Source organism: Kogia breviceps, chromosome 1 (assembly GCF_026419965.1).
Source record: "Kogia breviceps isolate mKogBre1 chromosome 1, mKogBre1 haplotype 1, whole genome shotgun sequence".
NCBI lineage: Eukaryota > Metazoa > Chordata > Mammalia > Artiodactyla > Physeteridae > Kogia > Kogia breviceps.
This window is the reverse complement of record NC_081310.1, coordinates 162485454-162508708: the sequence shown is the minus strand read 5'-3', so window position 1 is coordinate 162508708 and position 23255 is coordinate 162485454. Positions and strand designations below refer to the sequence as shown.

The window sequence follows — 23255 nt, the reverse complement described above, 5'->3', positions numbered from 1 at the left end:
TTAGGTAGTTCTTTTAGAGAAGAGGAAGTGAATGATTATAGAAACTTTAGAAAGCTGTATCTTAGGAGCTAAGACATATCAATAGCCTTTTCTGAGGGAGCAAATGGTAGAAAATACTAGTTAAAACAGGGTTTAAACTCCTGGGAAATTCATCTTCGTACAGTATATCTTTTTGCTCATGACCAAGAAAAGGGAGTTAATAATAATAATTAAATCTTAGACAAGATAACCAGTCAAGTAGGTGAAAACAAAATTACAAGGTGATTAAGGCAGAAGAACATTTCTAGAGAGAATCTGGTTTTGGATTTGTAGCTGGTGATATGAGAGAGCTGTGACAGAACAGCCTTCTCAGAATCAGAATGGAGGTTGTGATTGTGTTGCAGAGCTTTGACTTTTAGAATACAGCATTCTTTAGTGTGATTGGAAAAAGAAGGCTTGCCCATGATAATTTATCATTTGAAGTAATAAACTTACTCAAGTCTAACTACTGTACTCAATTAGAACTACCTGCTTAAAAGAAAAGGAATACAGAAACTGATCAGATCAAACGTTTTCATTGAGAAGTTGACAAGGACACTCATACAGTTTATCACCACTGGTCTCAACAGCTTTCCTGTGTATGAGAAACAGAACTACAGGCCTTTTTGTATAAGTTCCTGTACATCTTGTCCATGCTGTTCTCAAAGATGGGTCGGTGGGATTTTCCTTTGTAAGAGGCTGCCCTGTTGGACCAGTATTCGCCATCATCCAAATGGAGAGTGCCAGGTGGCTGCTGAAATGAGCTATAAAAAAGGATATAAAAGATTAAAACAATGAGGAAACAAAATGAGAAATAGTACTGTATAAATCAAATATTTACCAAGTACTTTATAGGTGTGTGGTACTCTGTTTGGGCTTTGAGATATAAAATATGACAAGGCTTGTTCCTTCAAAGAGTGATGCTATTTGCATGCAACAATTACAAAACGATAAAATGAAAATGGTATGTGAGAGTTGAAAAGAAACTCTGAGAAGAGAGAGAGGTGCGGCAAGGTAAAAGCAGGGCACAGATGGTAATGGTATGGCCAGTTATGAGAATGCTTGGCCTCTAAAGTCAGGCAGACCTGGAACTGAATTCCAGCTCCATCTTTGTGAGCTGTGGGAACCTGGGTGATTTATTCAACTGTCCAGGGTCTCAGCTTCCTTTACTGTATTTTTGCAGTATTGTTGTAAAAATCAAAGAGAATATATGGAAAGTGCATAGTACAGTGCTTACTTGGCACACAAAAGTTATTAAATATAAGGCACTGAACTACTAGGTACTTTATGTATATTTATACATATTTATAAAAAATCTTACAACACTGAAGTTGGTAACTGTGGAAACTGAGACTCAGTGAAGTCAGGTGACTTGCCTAAGACTATTCGGGTAGTAAGCGGCGGAATGGAAAAGGATACCATTTCTGTGGTTCTAATGTCCTTTCCACTGTGGCATGCTATTGTCCTCAAAGAGGAGTAGAAAATTTGACTGAATATGAATCACTTTTAGAAAATGGAAAACAAGGTGGAAGAGTCTGTATTTGAAGCGATAGAGAAATACTATTATTTTGAGGGTGTTGAAGAAAAAAGAGAGAGAACAGATAGAAGCTATAAAATAGATCAGGACTAGGCTTGTTGTAATGGGAATAGAGAAGAAAAGGCAACTCTTTCTGAAGGCTTGATAGTGCTTTTTAAAAATTTGCTAGAAATAAAACATTGACTTTTTAAAAGACTGAGTTTATTTTATTTTTTAAACAAACAATGAACCCACTTTAATAAATTAAGTACTTGTTATAGATAAGACCTCTCAGGCATGTTAGAGGTTATGGAGTTTGTGCCATATAAAACTGTATGTCCTTGCTATTAAATGTTACAAATATTGTCATCATATATTTGGAATCTCACTCCACACAAAACAAACAATTTCCTCCCTGGCTTATCAGTCCCATGATGTTACTTGTGAATTGTGAAATAGCAACTCTCGGAGCTGGATATCTGTAAAAATAATTTGCTATTTCACCTGAAGTCAATCTACCACCTGAATTCAATAAAAGTGGTCACAAAAAAAGGCACAAAGTGGCTGTGTTATCATTCTTAGAGCTTGCCACAGTGTCGATGAGGATGTAAAGTAATGAGAACACTTACATACTTTGTAAAACCATTTGGCATGAGTCAGTAAGGTTAAATATGCAACTTCGACCCAACCACTTGGCTCCTAGGTACCCTGGCAAAATTCTTGCATATGTGTACAAGGAGACATGTACAAACATGTTCATAATCACACTCTTCATAATACAGCTAAGAACTGTAAGCAACCTAAATATCCATCTACATTAGAACAAATAAATCAAGTTGTAGTGATACAGCAGAGCAAATGAACTATCTATAGCTACATTCATCAATATAGGTGAAACTGAAAAATCAACTGAGTGGGAAAAAAGGAAACACAATACACAGTTATAATTACATTTATATAGGATAGTTTAAAACAAGGAAAATTAAATAATTTATTGCTTAAGGATAGATACATGTGTGGTATAACTACAAAGAAAAAAAAGAGAAGTTTATCAGAAAAGTCACAATGACAGTTATCTCTATGGAAAGAGATGCAATTGGTTAGGGGCATAGGTGGCTTCATTGGTATAGGTTATGTTCTATTTCTAAAGCTGGATGAAGAGTAAATGGATATTCATTTTACTGTTGTTATTTAGGACACACCAATCTTCAGTATATTCCTCTGTTACAGTTGATATATTTTATAATAATATTAAAAAATTCACTTCTGTGAATCATGACAATAGGTCTATTTCCTGATGGCTTTGCTAAAATGGGATTCTATTTCATACTTTCCAGCAATATTACTAGATCCTATCTAACTGTCTTTACACCTGGTACCATCTCTTTCACACTGGAAAATTTTGAAAATAACAAACATGATTATCCTTACTTTTACCTTGTTCATTCAGCTTCAGAGAGGTAATTAACACAATTTCTAATAATGTTAGTATAATCTTTAAAATTTTTCAAAAGGCCTTAGCCAAGTCTCAAGGCTATTGCTTTCATATAGTTTCCACCTTTCTTTCATTAGCTTTGCTTAAGAAATAGTCTAGCCAACTGAATACAATTTCTTTCATACAGTTTCTCACCAAGCCTAACTCCTGCTAAAACAGTCACTCAAAACAGTTTTTTGGACAATTTGAGTCAAGTGATAGAGAAATCACACACACAAATACATTAATAGAACTTCTTCTGCATGTACTTTGTACCTCTGCAAGTATATCTACCAGCCTAAGTCCCCACATTTGCCTCTGTTCTCTCATACTACTTCAGGAGTCCCACATGTTGTGTTTTGTTTGTTTAGCTGTATTTGGTTTATTTGTTGCTTTTTTTGTTTTATGTCAAGTCATGCACTAATTAATATTTCACAAGACACAGATCTGTCCCTAATCTCCCTGTTGTTCACAGGCATCAACTTTACTGCATACTGATGGTCAGAGGATAATGTTATTTTCTGAGCTCTATATTTTTCCAGGCTAGTTCTACCACAATAAACCTAGTCAACAGAAATTTGAATTTTTATTAAGCTACTACCCAAATCTCAGAAAGGTAAACAATAGTAGGGCTGCTAACTTTAAAAATCATCGTGTAGGTTTTTCTGAGATTGTAAATCAAATTCCTAATCTCTATCATAAATTATCATGTGAATGAATAAATGAATAAATAAAATTCAGAAATCTTTTTTTTAGGTGCAACTGTGAACCTGATAAGGGTCTGTAAAAAAGAGATGAAGTGGCCAAAACAGACAACCTAATGCTTTTAAAATCTTGCAAATTTTGACAGGAAGTTTATTTCTATTTAAAATTGCAAAATTTTCAATTTAGTAAACAGTACTGTAGTTCTCCGGAGAGAATTTGGGACTTGGCTCATCCTAGAAGTCTGAATTGCAAAACAGAGGTGTTTGCAAAACAGAGGTGTTTGCAGAACAGGTTCTAATACGCATGGACAGGTGCAAACTAAGAGTAGCAGAATCTTAAAAGCAACATTTACTTCTAGACATGGAAGTATTTGGCTATCTAACTAATACACTGTGAACATATTGAGTCAGTTCTGCTTTTCCATTGTTGGGAATATTAATAAGTTTACAATGTGTAAGTGACACTTAAAAAGTCTTATTATAGTAATAGGCTTTTAAACACTACACTTCTGTATTTTACCATGAGTATCTCCAGCATTCATTCATTCAAAGCATTCAAAGTTCCTACTCTACAAAACACTGCATTAGTGCTATATAACATAAAATGATTATCTTTAAAGCAGGGATAAAATTGCTATTCTATTAAATGCAGTACATTTTTTGGCAATTTACTCTTGCTACTTGAATAGGGAGCCCTCTATTTAATAATGACAAAGCTATTAAGAAAAAAAAAAGACAAAAAAGAACAGAGACCAGGATAATATCTGAGAACCGAGCACTTTCAAATCTTAAATGTTGCTAAGGTATAAATTATAAACTTATTTTTTAAGGCCTAGCATATATACAGAGAAGAGAAGGGTCTCAGGCAGCTTAACATGGACTAGGATACTAGTATTTTGCTTACAGAAGGGTAAACTCACTTGAAACCCTGACAGTGTTTTCTATATCACTATGAAATGAAGACCAAAGTACATACTACTTTACACAGTTTTCAGATAAAATATCTATAAGGTGATATACATGAAAACGAAGGTCAGAGGGTAAGATGGATATGCCATGCAAATAATATTAATTCTAATAAATAACTGGAAGGTCATGAGAATAAAAAATTTGGCCATTTGCCATCTGTACTCAAATAACCAGAGTTGAAAGTGACATTAAAAGATGATGATGCATATTCTATATGTTAAACTTGTGATCTAAGATTCAATATAAAGACATAATGTAAGAGATTAATTCCTTCCCATAATACTCTATAAAGGTTCCTATCAAGCAAAACTTTGACAAAACGTGCAGAATAGTATTGAGGATGTGATGTATGCTCTATAGACATTGAATGGATGGATGATGGATAGATTGCCGGATGGATGGATGGATGGAATGTAAGAAGGAAAATACTCAAAATCTTGGGAGTTCAGAATAGATGATAGGGAGAGACTAAACTATGGTCTAATAAAATCTGTAAAGCATTTTGTATCTTTAAATACACCACACACAGATAAAATGCCATAAAGACATCAAAATTTACTGATAAATTATAGCAGTAATTCTCAAACTTTAATACACATTAGAGTCATATGGAGGGCTTATTACAACTCACGTTACTGAGCCTCACCCCCAGAGTTACTAATTGAGGATGTCTGAGATGGGGTCCAAGAATGTGGATTTCTAACGAGTACCAGGGTCATGCTGATGCTGCTGGTCTAGGCACTACACTTTAGAAAGCACTAAATGAGTGGCTTTTCTATAAAATTTTAAAAGCTTCTGGAAAAAAATTGCACGTTGCCATTTATCTTCTTTTATTATTCACAGAAACTATACAGTAAACATTAATAGATGTCTATTTAAATGAATATACTGAAGACTGGTTACTTATATGTCATTTACTTCCATTCTCTGAGTAAGGGTGTGCAGAAATGAGCCCCTGACAACAAATAAGTTCTAACAGCTTTCATTATTATTAATTCCACTGTTGATTCCTTATCTAGAGATGTTATTAAATATCACAACAATAATATGGGATATTTAATAATAAAGGGTTTCAGCAAATGCAACTGATCGTTATTATAAAATACCCAATTTTAATATTTGAACTGTTTTTTTTTAAATTGAGCTCCTAGTACATGTGAGAGACCTTGAGGGGCAGTCAAAAAACAAGGGTAAGCAAAACATCTGTGCCTCACACTTAACAGAAGGGGGCAAAACAGACATATAATGAAATGATCACTGTGAGATAAATATTGCTAATTGAAATTATATATGCGAGAGGAAGTGGCAGGATAAAGGAGAAAATGACTAACAGCCTGCTGAGGTCATAAAAGGTATCTCAGAAGAGGGAGTAACTTGAATGTAGTCCTAAAGAATGAGTAGGCATTCACTAGATAAACAAGAAGACATCGGTTATTCCAGACATCATACTGTAACAGAACCAAGGCACAAATTAGTCTGAAATATCAATAAAAATACCAGGTAACACAAAATCCAAATAATTCAAATTAGATTTGAGCAACATTTTCTCACTTAAAACTGAAAGCTTATTCTTAGTTATTCAAGAGACTTTAAGTCTCTATATTATTTAGACTTTTTTTCTTACATTTATTAGTATTAAAGACATCTTGGTAAATTCATCAAGTTAATCAGAAAGTGAGCAATGGGCAGGAAATGAAAACTATAGTCAATCTGTGTTATTCAAAATGTATAGTCAAAGTTTAAATTACTCAGTTTGAGATTCTGTCATAAACAATTTCGTAATTAAAGCATTTATATTGAGCATATTCTTACTGCTAATAACCTGCAAAACATGCACAATAGAAAACAGTTTATATCAATAGCTAGTTCCATAAAAGAACAACACAGCTAAAAATTGGGGGCAATAATCATAAAAGGCCAAGTCATGTTCTAAACATGAAGTTAAAATTATTTTTATCTTCCCCTCTCTTTTTGTGGCCAACTCCCATCTACATGAAGCATCACCTCATGCCTGGTCTCTAGTTAGGACTAATGATCAAACTGAATAATGATGCCAGAAGTGTACTACAGTATAGAGAAATTTCAACATCCTGAAAACTGAAGAAATTTGAAAAATATATAGAAGGTACTAAAAGGAGAAAGAGCATCCCAGGGCCCTGGAAATTGGCAAGGCTACCATAGCAAATGTCTACAATTTTCTGAAACATAGGCAATATGAAAGTTGAAAAGGACGTCTTCATGGGTAGTAAATTGTTTCCCCAATCCAGCTCTCAAATCCCAAATTATTGGACGTAAAAGGTCACTTAATAATTCCTTGACAAGAGATTTCTTTCAAGGGAATTTCATTCTCAAAGGTGATGGAAAACATAGGACAGCTAGCGTGGATAGGCTGATGCCCGGGAGATGAAATAACAAGCACTCTAATTTGCCATTCTGCTCTTCCTGCAGAAAACATGGAACATCTGCTGTACTCCATGGCTGATAGCCACAGTGAATAATATCTAGATCATAAGATAAAGGATTGAGTCCTTGGCATAGTTTTTCCTGGGAAAAATATGAAAGAAAATAATTTCTATCTCTTCATGAATACTCTCTATTGGACTGTCATTATACTTCTCTTTAGTTCTTTAAACATAGCTGCTACATCCCCAGGGCTGCCTCAGGAGGTTTCTAGTAACTCATTTTTCATGTGTATGGATCATACTTTACTGTTTCTTTGCATGTCTCGTAATTTTTTGTTGAAAACAACAATTTAGATAAAAATTGTAGCAACTCTGGGTTCTCACTCCTCACCAAGTTGTTTCTGATTATTTGTTTAGTGACTTGCCTGGACCTATGCTGTGAAGTCTGTTTCCCTTGCACTGTGTAGTCGCTGGTGTCTCTTCATTTTTTTTTTTTTTTTTTAATTATGGTTTCTATTTTTAAGCCTGGCCTCCTAGGGGTTGCGCCTGCATCAACATAGCTTGATGACCAACAAATGATTGGTCAGAGTCAATAATCCTATAACGTTTCCATCTTTTGCTAGTGGACCTATGTGTGGCTTAGTGAATACATTCAAAGTTTATCTGGTTGATAAAGCTGCCCTGGAATTTGCTTTATGCCATCATAAGGCCTCACACTCAGCCATGGAGTAGTGGCTCCCTAATATGCTCGCTGGTCTCTCCTGAACATGTTTACAGCCTTATACATACACATAATGTTCTAGACTACCAGGGATACGTAGAACTTTATCAAGGACAACTGTGGCTATCTTGTCCTTGGATTTTTGTTGTCTGCCCCAGTAAGCAGTAAGATCTCAAGCCTTCCCTTATTGTTTGCCAGTGGGATCATTATTGTTTCCATTAATCCCCCCACACATGAAATTTCCTATGCTATGCGCCATAAAAAGTCAGTCCCCTCTGGCAGCAGAGCTGCCTGTCTTTTGGCGTGACCACCCCAGTAGAGCTTTTGTGCTGAGGAGCTGGGGGTTGGGGGGTGGGGACTGGAGCTCCAGGCAAAATGCCACAGACTCCCACTGCTCTTATTGAGCTTCAGTAGATTTTCTTTTTTTTTTTTGCAGTATGCGGGCCGCTCACTGTTGTGGTCTCTCCCGTTGCGGAGCACAGGCTCTGGACGTGCAGGCTCAGCGGCCATGGCTCACGTGCCCAGCCGCTCTGCGGCATGTGGGATCTTCCCGGACCAGGGCACGAACCTGTGTCCCCTGCATCGGCAGGTGGACTCTCAACCACTGCGCCAACAGGGAAGCCTGGTAGATTTTCCTGATAAACGCTTCTCAATTTGCTATATTCCTTTGGTCAAGTTCCAGAGTCCTTAAATTGTTGTTTTTGACAATTCTGTTCAATTTTGTTGCTTTCGGAGGAGAGGATTTGCTGAGTTCTTCACTCAGCCACTCCAGAGGTCCATACAGACTTCCTCTTGACCCCTGTGTCAATGGATGTCTGCAGAGGGGTAATTTTTAGCAAGATCTCAAGTTCCCTCTTGATTTCTGCTGATAGAAGCCTTAGGGCAAGCAAGTGGGTGACTACTTTGAGTGTGGGTTCTCTCATCTTTGAGATGGAAAGTAGAATGGGGTGACTTCTTGGCCTACTATATAGTATGACTTGGGGATAAAACCAAAATAATACCCTGATCAGTTCAGTAGCTTCTGGAGCTAATATCAAAGATACTCTTATAACATGTCTTGAAGTACTGACCACTGTTTCCTATTGGTCCAAGTATGTCCTACTGGTCCAAGAGAAGCAGCAAGGAATATAAAGTAATCTCAGAAATGTGTAAGCAGAACTTTCCTGATGCTCTGCTTAACTCTCTCACTTGAGAGGTACTAAAACAGTCTCAGGTGACCAAAAGCTTAGCCATTAACATTGCTTGGTGAACTGGAAAAAGAACCAATACTAAGGTTTATGGCAAACTTTTTTTTTTTTTTTTTTTTGCGGTATGCGGGCCTCTCACTGTTGTGGACTGTTGTGACCTCTCCCGTTGCGGAGCACAGGCTCCAGACGCGCAGGCCTAGCGGCCATGGCTCACGGGTCCAGCCGCTCCGCGGCATGTGGGATCTTCCCGGACCAGGGCACGAACCCGTGTCTCCTGCATCGGCAGGCGGATTCTCAACCACTGCGCCACCAGGGAAGCCCCAATGGCAAACTTTAAATAGAAACCAATGTTTTTCAAAATATGGTCCTTATATTACCTTCACTAGAATCATTCATGATATTTTTTAAAATGCAGATTTCTAGTTCACACCTCTGTATGTTAGGAACCATAATCTATGGAGGTAGACCGCCTGGGGGGGTGGGATAGGGAGGGTGGGAGAGAGGGTGATGCAAGAGGGAGGAGATGTGGGAGCATGTGTGTATGTATAACTGATTTAGTTTGTTGTAGAGGGAAAACTAACACACTATTGTAAAACAATTATACTCCAATAAAGATGTTAAAAAAAAAAAAAAAATCTATGGAGGTAGAAAGTAGAAATCTATATTTTTAAGAAGCATATTATACATACAAAAGTTTGAAAATCAGACCCTTTACTTTATCAACCCTACTCACTTCTTACCCCAATTAGAATTAATTACGTGGATACAGAACCCCAAATTGGGATGCTAATCCATATAATGCAAATCTAAGAATTATAAGTTTAAGTAACAACAAGGGTACAAATTCTTCCTCAAGGTATGTACTTTCTTGGCCCTTCCTTTTCCCATCTGGATTGCTTCTTCTTCAAACTCATTTAAAATACACTACTTTCCTTCATGAGAGACCCAGGTTTCCTCAAGGATGGGAAGCAGTAACTTTGGACAGGAGTTCACATTTATACCCTGTGTAAGGGACAAAAGGAAAAGTCCTCACATGTTTACCGAATGCGTAGCCTAGCTTACCAGGGCAAGGATCAGAGATTTCAGTCCAAAACACCAGTTAGCAATAAAACATATTCCATTATCTGAAGCTTTTTTCTTACACTTGTTTTTCAGGAAGCTCAGGAAGGTGGAAGCCATATAGTAATCAGTGGTATAGCATCAAAGGCCTCAGAGAAACTTTAGTTATATAAACTCACAATTTACATTCAGTTTTTTTTTTTTTTTTTTTTTTTTTGCGGTATGCGGGCCTCTCACTGTTGTGGCCTCTCCCGTTGCGGAGCACAGGCTCCGGACGCGCAGGCCCAGCGGCCATGGCTCACGGGCTCAGTCGCTCCGCGGCATGTGGGATCTTCCCGGACCAGGGCACGAACCCGCGTCCCCTGCATCGGCAGGCGGACTCTCAACCACTGCGCCACCAGGGAAGCCCTACATTCAGTTTTTAACACCACACTTAATGGCAATTAAAACAAAGTTTTCAAAAGTCTTCATAAGATTTGCTAGTATAATTTTGCAAAAATTGTATTATTACTAATATTTCTGAAATTTTAGGCTAGAAGAACTGAATTTCTCTTATGTTATTAAAAAAGGCTTACTCGTAATCTAAATTTTGAAACCTGTTGTTTCCTCATTTATTCAGGATGAGGATAAATACATCCTGAAATAAGTCCTGAATATGTGGATTTGCAAGGCAGCCAAATACACTAGAAATCTTAAGTAGGATCAAAGGCACCACCATTAACTGACTATATTTGTTTTCACTGAAAATTTTCAGTAAGGCAAACATTAAAATACTATAATAGGATTTTATATAATTAAAATAAAATATAAATAAATAAATAAATAAATATTGAGTCTAAATTTGCCACAAATCCTGAAGATTAAAAACCAGATTATTTTTATACTAACTATGAGAAGATCTCTATACACTGTATTAATCAAGCTCATACCTATACTCTGGGTCACTGTCATAGGCAGAGTCTCTATATAAGAGACCTCTTTTCAGTTCCAGTTCATCTTCTTTCTCTGGGTCTCTCTCATCCTGAAAAATTTAAAGATTTCCATTAATTTATTTTATAATTAAAATGACACCCATGTTTCTGTGGTAATTGTTCTCCCCCTCCCACAATGTAAGGAATTGAATTAAATGCTGGATTTCTTAGGAAAGGAACAAAAGGGTAAGTGAGAATTTACTATTCTGTTCAATAAAACTAATACAGTTTTATTACAGTATCACTAATACTGCTTATCAAAGACTAGAAACACAGTAGATGTTTCTTGAATCAATGAATAAATAGGAATGGATACTGTGTCAAGATATGTAGTAAGGTGTGTAGTAGGTAATAGCTTACACATTGTTATGTGGACTCCTAAGAGATTATACCTGCACTCTGAAAAATAAGTATTTGGGAAAACTATGTAAATCTAAGCATTTTAACACATACATATGACTTACAAAGGAAGTGATTTAGAATTGTTACTTGTATACCAAAATGCAGTAACAAGCCACAAGAAGTAAAAAGGAAAAGCAGGGTAGTTGGAATCAAAACACATGGGTCCTCCTCCTATGGGCAGCCTGTTCTTTACTTCTGAGAGATCAACTCAAGGGCATAAGAAATAGAATTCTAAAGAGATAGCTTTGTAAACTATGTCATTCACAGTAAGGATGTTCTTACATATGGTAATTTTATATAATTTAGTATCAAATATCTTTCTCAACTACTAGCTAATACCCTTGTTCTGTAGTCAAACAGGAACAGAAATAAAGAGAACTGATGGTAAAAGGAACCAGTAAGCACAAACAGATTGCTGTAGGGATCAGTATTAATAAGGTGGTCATTCACTTTATGTAAGAAATCAGATGAACAAAGATTATCAAGAAAAATGATTTTAAAAATTTGGTGATGGCATGAAATTAGGAAGAGAGCATTCAGTTAAAAAATGTAAGCAATAAATAATAGAGCAAGTTTAAAAATCACAGAAAATGTGAATATATATTTAGAATTATTATAACTTCTAGGTGAATTGAGCCCTTTTACCGTTATGAAGTAACTCCACTTATTTCTATTAATGCTTTTTCCCTTAACATTTTTTTGATTTACCATTAATATAGCTACAATAGCTTTCCTTTAGTCAGTGCTTGGATGATGTATATTTGTACTTTTACTTTTAACTTTTCCTTATTATTATGTTTACATCTTTTTCTTAAATAGTATATAGACGGATGTTGCTTATTTTTGTCCAGTCTGATAAGCCAATGAAATAGAGCATTTACTCTATTAATATCACAGAAAATGTAATCACCTGTAATGAGTACAAAAGAGACTGCAAAGGAAAGTGTAAGAAATAAGACACTATGTTAATATGTTTTCAATCTTCAGAAATAGAATATACTGCAAGAAAAAATGAATGAAAGAGATGTAAATGATGTTGAATTTTAAAATTCTATCCTTGGAAGAAATATTAATTTCTAGATTATATGATAAGTGATATCAGACATAAATATAAATCAATATTCCTTGTTTAATTTTGTCAATACAGTTGAAAAAAATAATTTTTGACCAGGAGTAATAAAAATGTAGACTAAATTTTAAGTTTATTATGAAAAAAATACAAAAGGGCCTTAAAAATTTGAACCTCAATTATTCATTGAATAATACTCCTATTTTGAGCTGGGTACTTACTACCCTAGACTCTGAGGATAGAAAGATGATTAAGACATGAGTCCTGCACACATGTGGAATAAAGTTTGTCTATTCTGTGAGTCTCTATGAGTAGAATGGATCAACAGGTAGAATTATTATGAGATATAATAAAGGACAAAATCAGGAAGAACTTCCTAATTAATAGAGCATTCTAAAAACAGAATGACTGTCTCAAGAGGGAGTAAGATCACAATCACTAAAGCTATTCACATAGAGCACTAATACTTATCAAGAGTCAAGGAGTTCAGGGAGAGGAATCCTGCCCCAAGAAACAAAAAGGACTATATGGCCTTCATGGTTATTCTCTTCAAATTTTAAGACTATTTTGTGACATGTATATATATTCAAACACATACATATCTCTTATAAGCATCCTTGTGTAAGCTTTTTTTTTTAAAAGATCAAGTTATAAAAAAGCAGAGAGGCAACAAACATCATACCTTATCATAAGCCATTAACTATGACTAAAACAAGTATTAGAAGAGATATATTATCCCCATTAGTGCCAGAAAAATATATTTCCGGAGCATAGGGAAGTGATTCCCCTCTTATTTCTCACCAGCATTCCCATTTGTCCACATGTAAACACAGGAAAAGATGGATGACACCAATATTTGTTCAGTTCCTTCAAGGTATCTAGGACTGAGTTAGGTACTTCTTAAATGAATATCTTGTAAGCCTTCAATAACCTTATGAAAAAGCCACTGCAACTTGGAAAAATTAACAACATGCCCAACGATACAAGTTATTAAGTGGCAGAGCTGTAACTTAAACCCAGATCTAACTTTATTTACATTATACTGCCTCCTGAAATGCAAATAAGCTGGACTATAAAATCAAAATCTCCATTCCAAACCATTAGATTATTCTCCAGTATGAAAATTAAGCTCAAACTCTTTCAGCTAATATCTATCCAGTTAGTTTTTTTTTTTTTCGGTACGCGGGCCTCTCACTGTTGTGGCCTCTCCCGTTGCGGAGCACAGGCTCCGGACGTGCAGGATCAGCAGCCATGGCTCACGGGCCCAGCCGCTACACGGCATGTGGGATCTTCCCAGACCAGGGCACAAACCCATGTCCCCTGCAGTGGCAGGTGGACTCTCAACCACTGCGCCACCAGGGAAGCCCTATCGAGTTAGTTTTTTATGAGGGTATTCTGAAATAATTTAGCTCAGAAGAATCGTTTTCAGGATTTCCATGAAGAACCATTTTTCTTTCAGCGAAAGTCATTAATAAAATGACGTATTATTAGAAGAAACTGTGGGCTCTCCTTCCCTGAAACTGGCAGTAAGTTAAATGTTCTCTTACGATTCCTGTCACCAACGATCACTATCTTATACATGTAACTGACATCATTCTTAGAACACCCCTGGAACAAAAAAATAAAAGATACCCATACATGCTTGCAAACTGAAAAATTTAGGACAAAAGTGATTCAATAGTCTATGATAAAGCAAGAACTAAAAGGTAGTCATCTCACTAATTAAATAGTACTTAATAAAACATACACCTGTCATTCTCAAATGAAATTCTCATGTATAGTTAAAAAACCTATAAGATGTGTTTCATTGCTATCAAATTCAAAACATTATTTATAATGAAGTGTATACAAGAACAAGAATTCCAATAGAATTTAACCACTAGTTCTAATTTGCATTATCACCCTGGACAATTAATGCTTCAATTTCCTAAATCGTAATGTAGAGAAAATTTAGAGTTCTTCAAAGTCACAAAGATAAGAAGTTGCAGAGCTGGCCGTGAACCAGGTTTTTCTAATTTTATAAACTGATTTATATTGTAAGAATAATAGAGGATAATAAAGTCTAAAGGGAAGACCACTTAAATAACACTTAAATGCTAATTTTTACAAACTTCTGGAGGCAGAGTGTGGAAAAGCATGTGTGATGGTTAATTTTATGTGTCAACTGGCTTAGCCATGGTACTCAGACTTTTGGTTAAACATTATAACGGATATTTCTGTGGTGCTTTTATGGATGAGATTAACATTTAAATCAATGGATTCTAAATAAAGCAGATTGCCTTCCAGAATGTGAGTGGGCCTCATCTAGTCAGTTGAAGACCTTAATAGAACAAAGACTGATCTCTCCCCAGGAAGAAGGATTTCCACCAGCAGACTGCCATTTTTTTTTTAACTTTTTATTTTATATTGGAGTATAGTTGATTAACAATGTTGTGATAGTTTCAGGTGTAGAGCAAAGTGATTCAGTTATACATATACATGTATCTATTCTTTTTCAAATTCTTTTCCTGTTTAGGTTTTACATAATATTGAGCAGAGTTCCCTGTGCTATACAGTAGGTCCTTGTTCGTTATCCATTTTAAATATAGCAGTGTGTACATGTCAATCCCCAACTCCCCAAACTATCCCTTCCCCCCACTCTTCCCCCCTGGTAACTGTAAGTTTGTTCTCTAAGTCTGTGTTCATTTTCAGTTTCTGTTTTATAAATGTTCATTTGAATCATTTCTTTTTAGATCCCACATATAAGGGACATTATACTATATATTTTTTTCTCTTTCTGACCTACTTCACTCAGTATGACAATCTCTAGGTCCATCCATGTTGCTGCAAATGGCATTATTTCATTCTTTTAATGGCTGAGTAATATTCCATTGTACATATGTACCACATCTTCTTTATCCATTCCTCTGTCGATTGCATTTAGGTTGCTTCCATGTCCTGTCTATTGTAAACAGTGCTGCAATGAACACTGCAGTATATGTATCATTTTGGACCATGATTTTCTCCAGATATATGCTCAGGAGAGGGATTGCAAGATCATATGGTAGCTCAATTTTTAGTTTTTTAAGGAATCTCCAATACTGTTCTCCATTGTGGCTGTACCAATTCACATTACGAACAACACTGTAGGAGGGTTCCCTTCTCTCCACACCCTCTCCAGCATTTATTGTTCATGGATTTTTTGATGACAGCCATTTGACTGGTGTGAATTGATATCTCATTGTAGTTTTGATTTGCATTTCTCTAATAATTAGGTATGTTGAACATCTTTTCATGTGCCTCTTGGCTATCTGTATGTCTTCTTTGGAGAAATGTCTATTTAGGTCTTCTGCCCATTTTCTGATTGGGTTGTTTGTTTTGAAGATATTAAGCTGTATGAGCTGTCTGTAAATTTTGGAGACTAATGCCTTGTTGGTCACTTCATTTGCAAATATTTTCTCCTAATCTGTGGGTTGTCTTTTCGTTTTGTTTATGATTTCTCTTGCTGTGCAAAAGCTTTTGAGTTTAATTAGGTCCAATTTGTTTAATTTTGTTTTTATTTCCATTACTCTGGGAGACAGATCAATAAAGATACTGCTGCAATTTATGTCAGAGAGTGTTCTGCCTATGTTTTCCTCTGTTGACACTTTTATTCAACATAGTTTTGGAAGTCCTAGCTATGGCAAACAGAGAAGAAAAAGAAATAAAAGGAATCACAATTGGAAAAGAAGAAGTTAAACTGTCACTGTTTGGAGATGATGTGATACTATACATAGAAAATCCTAAAGACTCTACCAGAAAACTACTAGAGCTCATCAGTGAATTTGGTAAAGTTGCAGGTTATAAAATTAATACACAGAAATCTGTTGCATTTCTATACACTAGCAATGAAAGATCAGAAAGAGAAATTTAAGAAATAATCCCATTTACCATTGCATCAAAAAATAATAAAATACCTAGGAATAAACCTACCTAAGGAGACAAAAGACCTGTATTCCCAAAACTATAAGACACTGATGAAAGAAATTGAAGATAACACAAAGATAAGGAATGTAAGAAACTTCTGTAATCAGGAAAAGAATGCCCACAGAAAATCTACAGAAATCATCATACTTAATGTTGAATTATAAAAAGCTTTCTTCTTTGGATGGCAAACAAGACAAGATGCCCTTTCTATAACCAGTTCTATTGGATATTGGAAACCCTGGATAGTGTAATAAGGCAAAATAAATTAATAAATAAAAGGCATAAAGATTAAAGAGGAAGAAATAAAAATGTCATTATTTACAGATGTTATGATTACATATGTAAATACCCCAAAATCTACCATCTATTAACATTAATATGTGAATGTAAGGAGGTCACTGGATACAAGGTCACTATACAAAAATCTATTCTAAGAAGTCATCATACCAAGAACAAACAGATGACAGAATTTTAAAAGATACAATTTATAACAGCATAACAAATATTAAACATCTAGGATTAAATCTACTGAAATACATGCAAGCCTTCTAAAATAAAAACTGTGACATAATTGGAAGAAATTAAAGATCTAAATTAATTTTAAAAGTCACCATTTTTATGGATTGAAAGACTCAGTGCTGGTAAGATATCAGTTCTCCCCTAATCAAAGCACAGATTTAATGTAACCCCAATCAAAATCCTAGCAGGGCTTTTAAAACTGAAAAGTTGACTCTGGAATGCAGATAAAAATACAAAGAACCAAGAATAATCACAGCAATCTGCAAGCAAGAATAAAGCTGAAGGACTTATGCCATGAGATAGCAAGAGTTACTATAAACCTACAGCAATTGAGAAAGTATGGTATTGATACAAAATTAGACAATTAAACCAATGAAATAGAAGAAAATTCAGAAAAAGACTCATGTATCTAAACTCCCAATCGAACAGAACAGAATCCAGGACTATCTCCTTGTAAATACAGTGAGGAAAAGAACAGCTGTTTGGAGAAAGATGCTGGATCTTAATCATATGGGGATAAAATGAATCTTGATCCAAATCTTACATTATATATACAAATCAAATCCACATGCATTGTTGATTTAATGTGAAAGGCAACACAAGTAAAGATTTTTTAAATAGGAGAATATTTTTAGAATCATGGTTAGCCAAAGTTTTCTTACATAGGGTAAAGAAAGTGCTAACCAAAGTACTAACCAAAAGAACCAAAGTAACCAAAGAACCAAAGTAACCAAAAGTAACTGAGCTACATTAAATTAAGAACTTGTATTCACAAAAGGACTCCTGTTAAGAAAACAAATATGCAAGTCACAGACTGAAATATATTCATAATATAAAACATGCCCATCAGAAGAAAATGCCCAGGAATGAAAATAAAAGACCTTAAGAGACATATGGCACACAGAGGCCAAGTCTAATGTGTACTTTTTGAGAAGCACTATAAATGTCAAACAGAATAAATACAAAGAAAACCACACCTAAATGTATAATATTTAACTGCTGAAAATATATGACAAAGAAAAAAAATCTTTTAACTATTGCCAGAGAAGAGTATTCCAGGAAGATGTTAGTGGCATTGTGATGGGCAGAATAATGGTTACCAATGATGTCCATGCCTTAGTTCCCAGAACCAGTGAATATGTTACCTCACATGGCAGCAGGGGATTTTGCAGATTTGATTAAGGTTAAGGATACCGATAAGAAGAGACTACCTTGGATTATTTGGGTGGGCCCAATCTAATCAAATGAGTTCTTTAAGGCAGAGAAACCTTTTGTGGCTGTGCTTAGACAGAGGGAGATGTGACTAAGAATAAGAGTTAGGGAGATGCAATGTTGCTGGCTTTGCAAATGGAGGAAAGTGGCCACAAGCCAAGAAATGTAGGTGGTTGCCAGAAACTGGAAAAAGCAAGGAAATGGGTCTGCCCCTGGAAACACTAAGTAGAAAACAGACACCTTGATTTTTGCCCAGTGAGACACATGTTGAAATTCAGGTCTACTGAAATGTAATATAATTAATTTGAGCCACCGAATTTATGGTAATTTGTTATGGCAGCAATAAAAAACAAACACACAGAGGTACAAATCTCATAAAACATACAGAAGTTTTTTTTTTAGGTTCGGTGAAATAATTCATGGCAGACCAATGCTCTTGCTAAAAACTAGGAAAGCCAGAAAAAAATAAAAAGTTTATATTGTTTAAGTCATTAGAAAGGTGCAGACAAGTGGGCTAATGATATGCACTTCTGTTTTTCCTCAAAGCATCTGCACATTCTGAGCATGGACAAGAGGCTGAGAACAAGGGCTTGGATTAGGACAAGGGTCATTGCTGTGACACAGAGAAATTAACAAAGCTTTTGATGGTTGTAGGAGAGTGGGGTGATGAAACTAGAGTTTTATGAGGCCTTAGATATACAACTAGTCTCTCAATCATGACATTTATTGATTTATGAAGCTGCCTGGGACTACTAGGTAGATAACTCAAAAGTATCTGAAAAATGGAGCAGATATTAGTACAGTCTTATGGTGCTTAAGAAATAAAGATCTGCCAGGGCAAGAGGCCTTGAAAACACAAGAAACAAAAATCCTAGAAGTAATATCGACACTTAAGGAAACGTATTTTAAAACTGAAGACAACAATCTGGACTAGCTAAGCTAAAAAACTTGGTCTTGGCTCAGGCAAAGCTTATTTCTGGGGACAGAGCACCCAGCAGAATTTTTTTGTGGATCACACTAGGCTAGAGAGGTAAAACTGAAAACTAGAAGAGCCTCAAACACATAAAAGGTCCTTGTCAAGATATTTGCTAAATTTTGAAGGTGTGCCAGGTTGGGGGCAAAATGTTAATCCAAAAATGACTGAAAAGCAAAAGAACTATCTCATATAATCAGATGGTACTTAAAAGACAAACATCCATCAGGAAGAAAGACTTTGATAACACAGCAGGTGAGAGTTGAAAGCCCTGGAAAGTAGCAAATTGACAGTTGACCATTGCAATCACATTTTCCCTGAGGACACCTATTTCTGAGAATAGCTGGAACTAGCCATAAAGCTGGTGCTGGTGGACAGAGAAACCAGAAGACATCTTGGTGACTATGCAGAACTGGTGTCACAAAAACAGAGACTAGAGGGGACTCAAATACATGAATAATTTCTGAAGCTCCCTGCTGTGGAAATGTAAGGAACTAAGCCTAAAACCTCTGATAAGCAGGATGGAAACTGTCTCAGTTTCTTGGAACTGAGAAGACAAAGACATGAAAGGCTCTAAATTGAAAACACTGGAGGCTCATGCCTAAAAAAGAAGGCTGAACTGAGATTCAGCAAAAGTTTGATTAAAGGTAAACTGAGATTTACCAAAACATCAACATAGCCTCAACCCAATTCAGTCTCTTTTAAATCAAGGTTATCGGTCTATGATGCTACCTGTTTAGTAGAGGAAAGAGGGAACCCTTTCATCACCTGGAAAAATTTGAACTTGTTTTAAACATAATATCTAAAATTTAATTATAAAATAAGTGGTAGGTACATAAAGAGTCAGAACAACATGACTAGTAAGCAAAAGTAAAAAGACAAAGGAAACAGATCACAAATTTAATCCAGGTATTGGAGTCAGGAAACAAGCACTTTAAAACAATATGATCAACATGTTTAAGAAAATAAATGAAAATTTGGACAAAACAGAAATAAAGATTAAGGAGTTAAAAAAAATTGGCATCTATAAAAATATATCAGAGCCATTTTATATATAAAAATTAAGTAGCTGAAATTAAAAACAACTTAATAGATGGGGGAACAGCATATTGGAAACAGCAGAAGACAACATCAGTGAACTAGAAGATAGGTTCACAGGAAACATTCACAATAAAAGACAAAACAGAATGATAAATACAGAAAAGAATGCAAAACACATGTGGGAGACAATCAAAAGGTATAACAGATGTAACCGGACACACAAAAAGTAAGGAATAAAGGAGTAGTCATACAGCATCTATGAAGAGATAACAGGCTAGAATTTCCCAAACTAATTTATGTCAGGAATTTATATATTCAAAAAGCTCTGAGCATCCTGAGCAGAGTTAATACATAAAACCAAATTTCTGAAAACAAAGGCAAGAGAAAATATTAAAAGAAGCCAGAGATAAAGGACATTACCTTCAACATAGCAGGGGTAAGACTGACAACTGACTTCTCAAGGAAATGATAAAGCCATAAGATAACAGAATGACATTTTTAAAGTACAGGAAGAAAAACATTTGTCAACAATCTTTCACAGATTTAGTAGATATGTAAATAAATTAATAAATAATAAGTAAATGGAAATAAGCAAATTTTCCAACAGTAGGCCTGCATCAAAAACACTAAAGAGAATTCTTTAGGCAAATGGGAAATGATCCAAATTAAAAAATGAATCCAAAAATAAAGAGCAACAAAAAAGATGAGTATGTAAATCAATATAAATATTACTATAAAAAACAATATAGAGGCAAATATAAATGAACATTACTGTATATCAATACTATCAATGCATTGTGGGATCTAAAATGCATGGCAACAATAACTTTAACAGGGAAGGTGATGTAAATGGAGTGTAAGTGTTCTGAAATTCTAGCATTATCAGGAAACTGGAAAGATAAAAAACTTAGACTATAAAAAAGGATAGATGTATTTTATAGTACAACTATTAAAATAATAATAAGCAAATATATACTCTAAAATTAAAGGGAAAAAAGGGAATAAAAAGTCTGCTTGTTAAAGGAAGCACGAAGGAGATAAAAGCCCAACAATATCAGCAAATTAAATGATGACACCAAATAAAGCAGGGGAAAACTAAATAATAAAAAACCCAACTATAAAAGACACATATCTTAAATGTAAGGACAGAGAAAGGGTGAAAGTAAAAGGATGAAAAATACAAAGCACAATTAACAAAAAGAAACTTGGTTGGCTATAATAAATCAGATAAACTCTATTTGAAGGCAAAATCTTTCCTAGACATAAAGACATTTTACAACAATGAATAGGTCTATCAGTCAGAACAAAAACACACTCTAAACCTGTATGTACCTAATAATAGTTTTAGAATATGCAAAACAAAACCATGAAACATTATCAATTCATACCCTCTGGAATAGCTATAATGAAAACAAACAAACAAACAAACAAACAAACCTAGAAAGTACAGTGAATTAGCAAGGATATGTAGAAATTAGAACTCTCAATCACTGATACTGGAACACTTTGAAAATCTCTTTGGCAATGTCTTCTAGAGAAGCATATGCACATTCCTTATGATTCAGCAATTCCATTTCAGGTATATAATGAATAGGAATATGTACACGTATGTTCATCAAAGAACATATACAATAATATTGATAACAGCACTATTAGTATTAGCCCCAAATAAAAAGTAGAATAAATTGATAAATTATGGTATTCTTATTAGAATACTATTAAAACAGGGGCTGACAAACTATTCTTGTGAAGGGCCAGATAGTATATATGTTTTGTATGTTATGTGGTCTCTATCACAATTACTCAACTTTGCTGTTGTAGCTTAAGAACAGCCATAAATAACATATAAATTAGTGAGCCTACCAATGTTCCAATAAAATTTTAAGAAATTTAAAACTCTGAATTTTGCCCATAGGCCATGGTTTTCTGACTCCTGCTATATAGCAATAAAAATAAAGTATATGCATGTCACAAACATAATGATCAACCAAAGAAACCAGATCCAAAAGAAAAAATACTGTGTGATTCCATTTACGAAATGTTCAAAACCACACAAAACTAATCTATATGTGGTTAGATATTAGAACAGTGGGGCACATAATGATGGAAACAAGGCACCAGAGGCACTTCTGGGGTGTTAGTAATGTCGTGTCTCTGACTCAGATGCTGTTCACACATGGGTTCACTTTGTGAGAACCTACGCTGTAGAATTTAGGATTAAAGTAGGTTATACTGAAATTTTTTAAAAAGTTAAGGACCTAGAATATAGTACTTTAAAAAAAATCCATGGAAAACATCTGCAACAAAATGAAGTGACAAGATATTCACATGAACCCCAAAATATGAGATGAGAACAAACCACAGTTGTTATAAGAGACATTTTGGTAACATTATCTCTGGAGGAGAAATCAGAAGAAAGCATTGAGGCATCTGATAAATCAGGTAACTTCAAAATAACAAAAGAGAGTTTCACTCAAAAGCTCAGAAGTGGGGAAAAAACTCTCAGTAGGCCAATTTAAGAAAAGCAACTGGAAGAAGTTTTCCTACTTCCATAGTGATGAGTATGAAGGGTTTATAGGAAATTTTGAAGGAGTTAGAGTAGTCTGGGACCCATTAACTCTCAAAACTAACATGCCAATGTCACCTTTGAAGATAAAACTTAAGACTGAATAAAAACATCTGGGAAAAGAATCCAAATTGATCAGGGAAGCAAAATTAAAAGAAGAAAAATTCTATATAAAAGTTGGGAAGAAAAAGCAAGCCAGGAAATCTCTAAGTTGCCATATTTAGGAACAAACGACAAAAACAGAAGAAAAGAGCTCTCAAGCTACAAAGTTAGAAAAGTAAATCTAAATCATATGTCCCTTCTAAAAGTTCAGGAAAAAAAATTCACACACACACAAATCATCATACATGGGTAAACTTCATAAAAAGTTTTAGGAGGGGAAAAAAAGACAAAAAATCTTCGTTATGAAAACTAGAAAAGATAATTTATTTTGTTTCTCAAATATGGACAGTGCCACAGAGAAAACAAACAGATGAAGCAGTTTCTCTTTTTAAAAGTATTCCAGAA

At 35.0% G+C, this 23255-nt stretch overlaps 1 protein-coding gene across 5 annotated transcripts in view; it reads right to left on the bottom strand.

Annotated features, from left to right (window-relative positions):
* Nucleotides 1-538: 538 nt before the first annotated feature.
* Nucleotides 539-23255, bottom strand: part of SPATA6 (spermatogenesis associated 6) — a 176845-nt gene continuing 154128 nt past the window's right edge. For all 5 annotated transcript variants that reach the window (XM_067008221.1, XM_059060205.2, XM_067008226.1 and 2 more), the window contains 2 exons: nucleotides 10980-11071; nucleotides 539-782 (listed from right to left, as the gene is read on the bottom strand). In XM_067008221.1, coding sequence (XP_066864322.1) covers nucleotides 602-782; nucleotides 10980-11071 — 273 coding nt within the window. In that variant the 3' untranslated portion in view covers nucleotides 539-601. The remainder of the gene's footprint in view (nucleotides 783-10979; nucleotides 11072-23255) is intronic.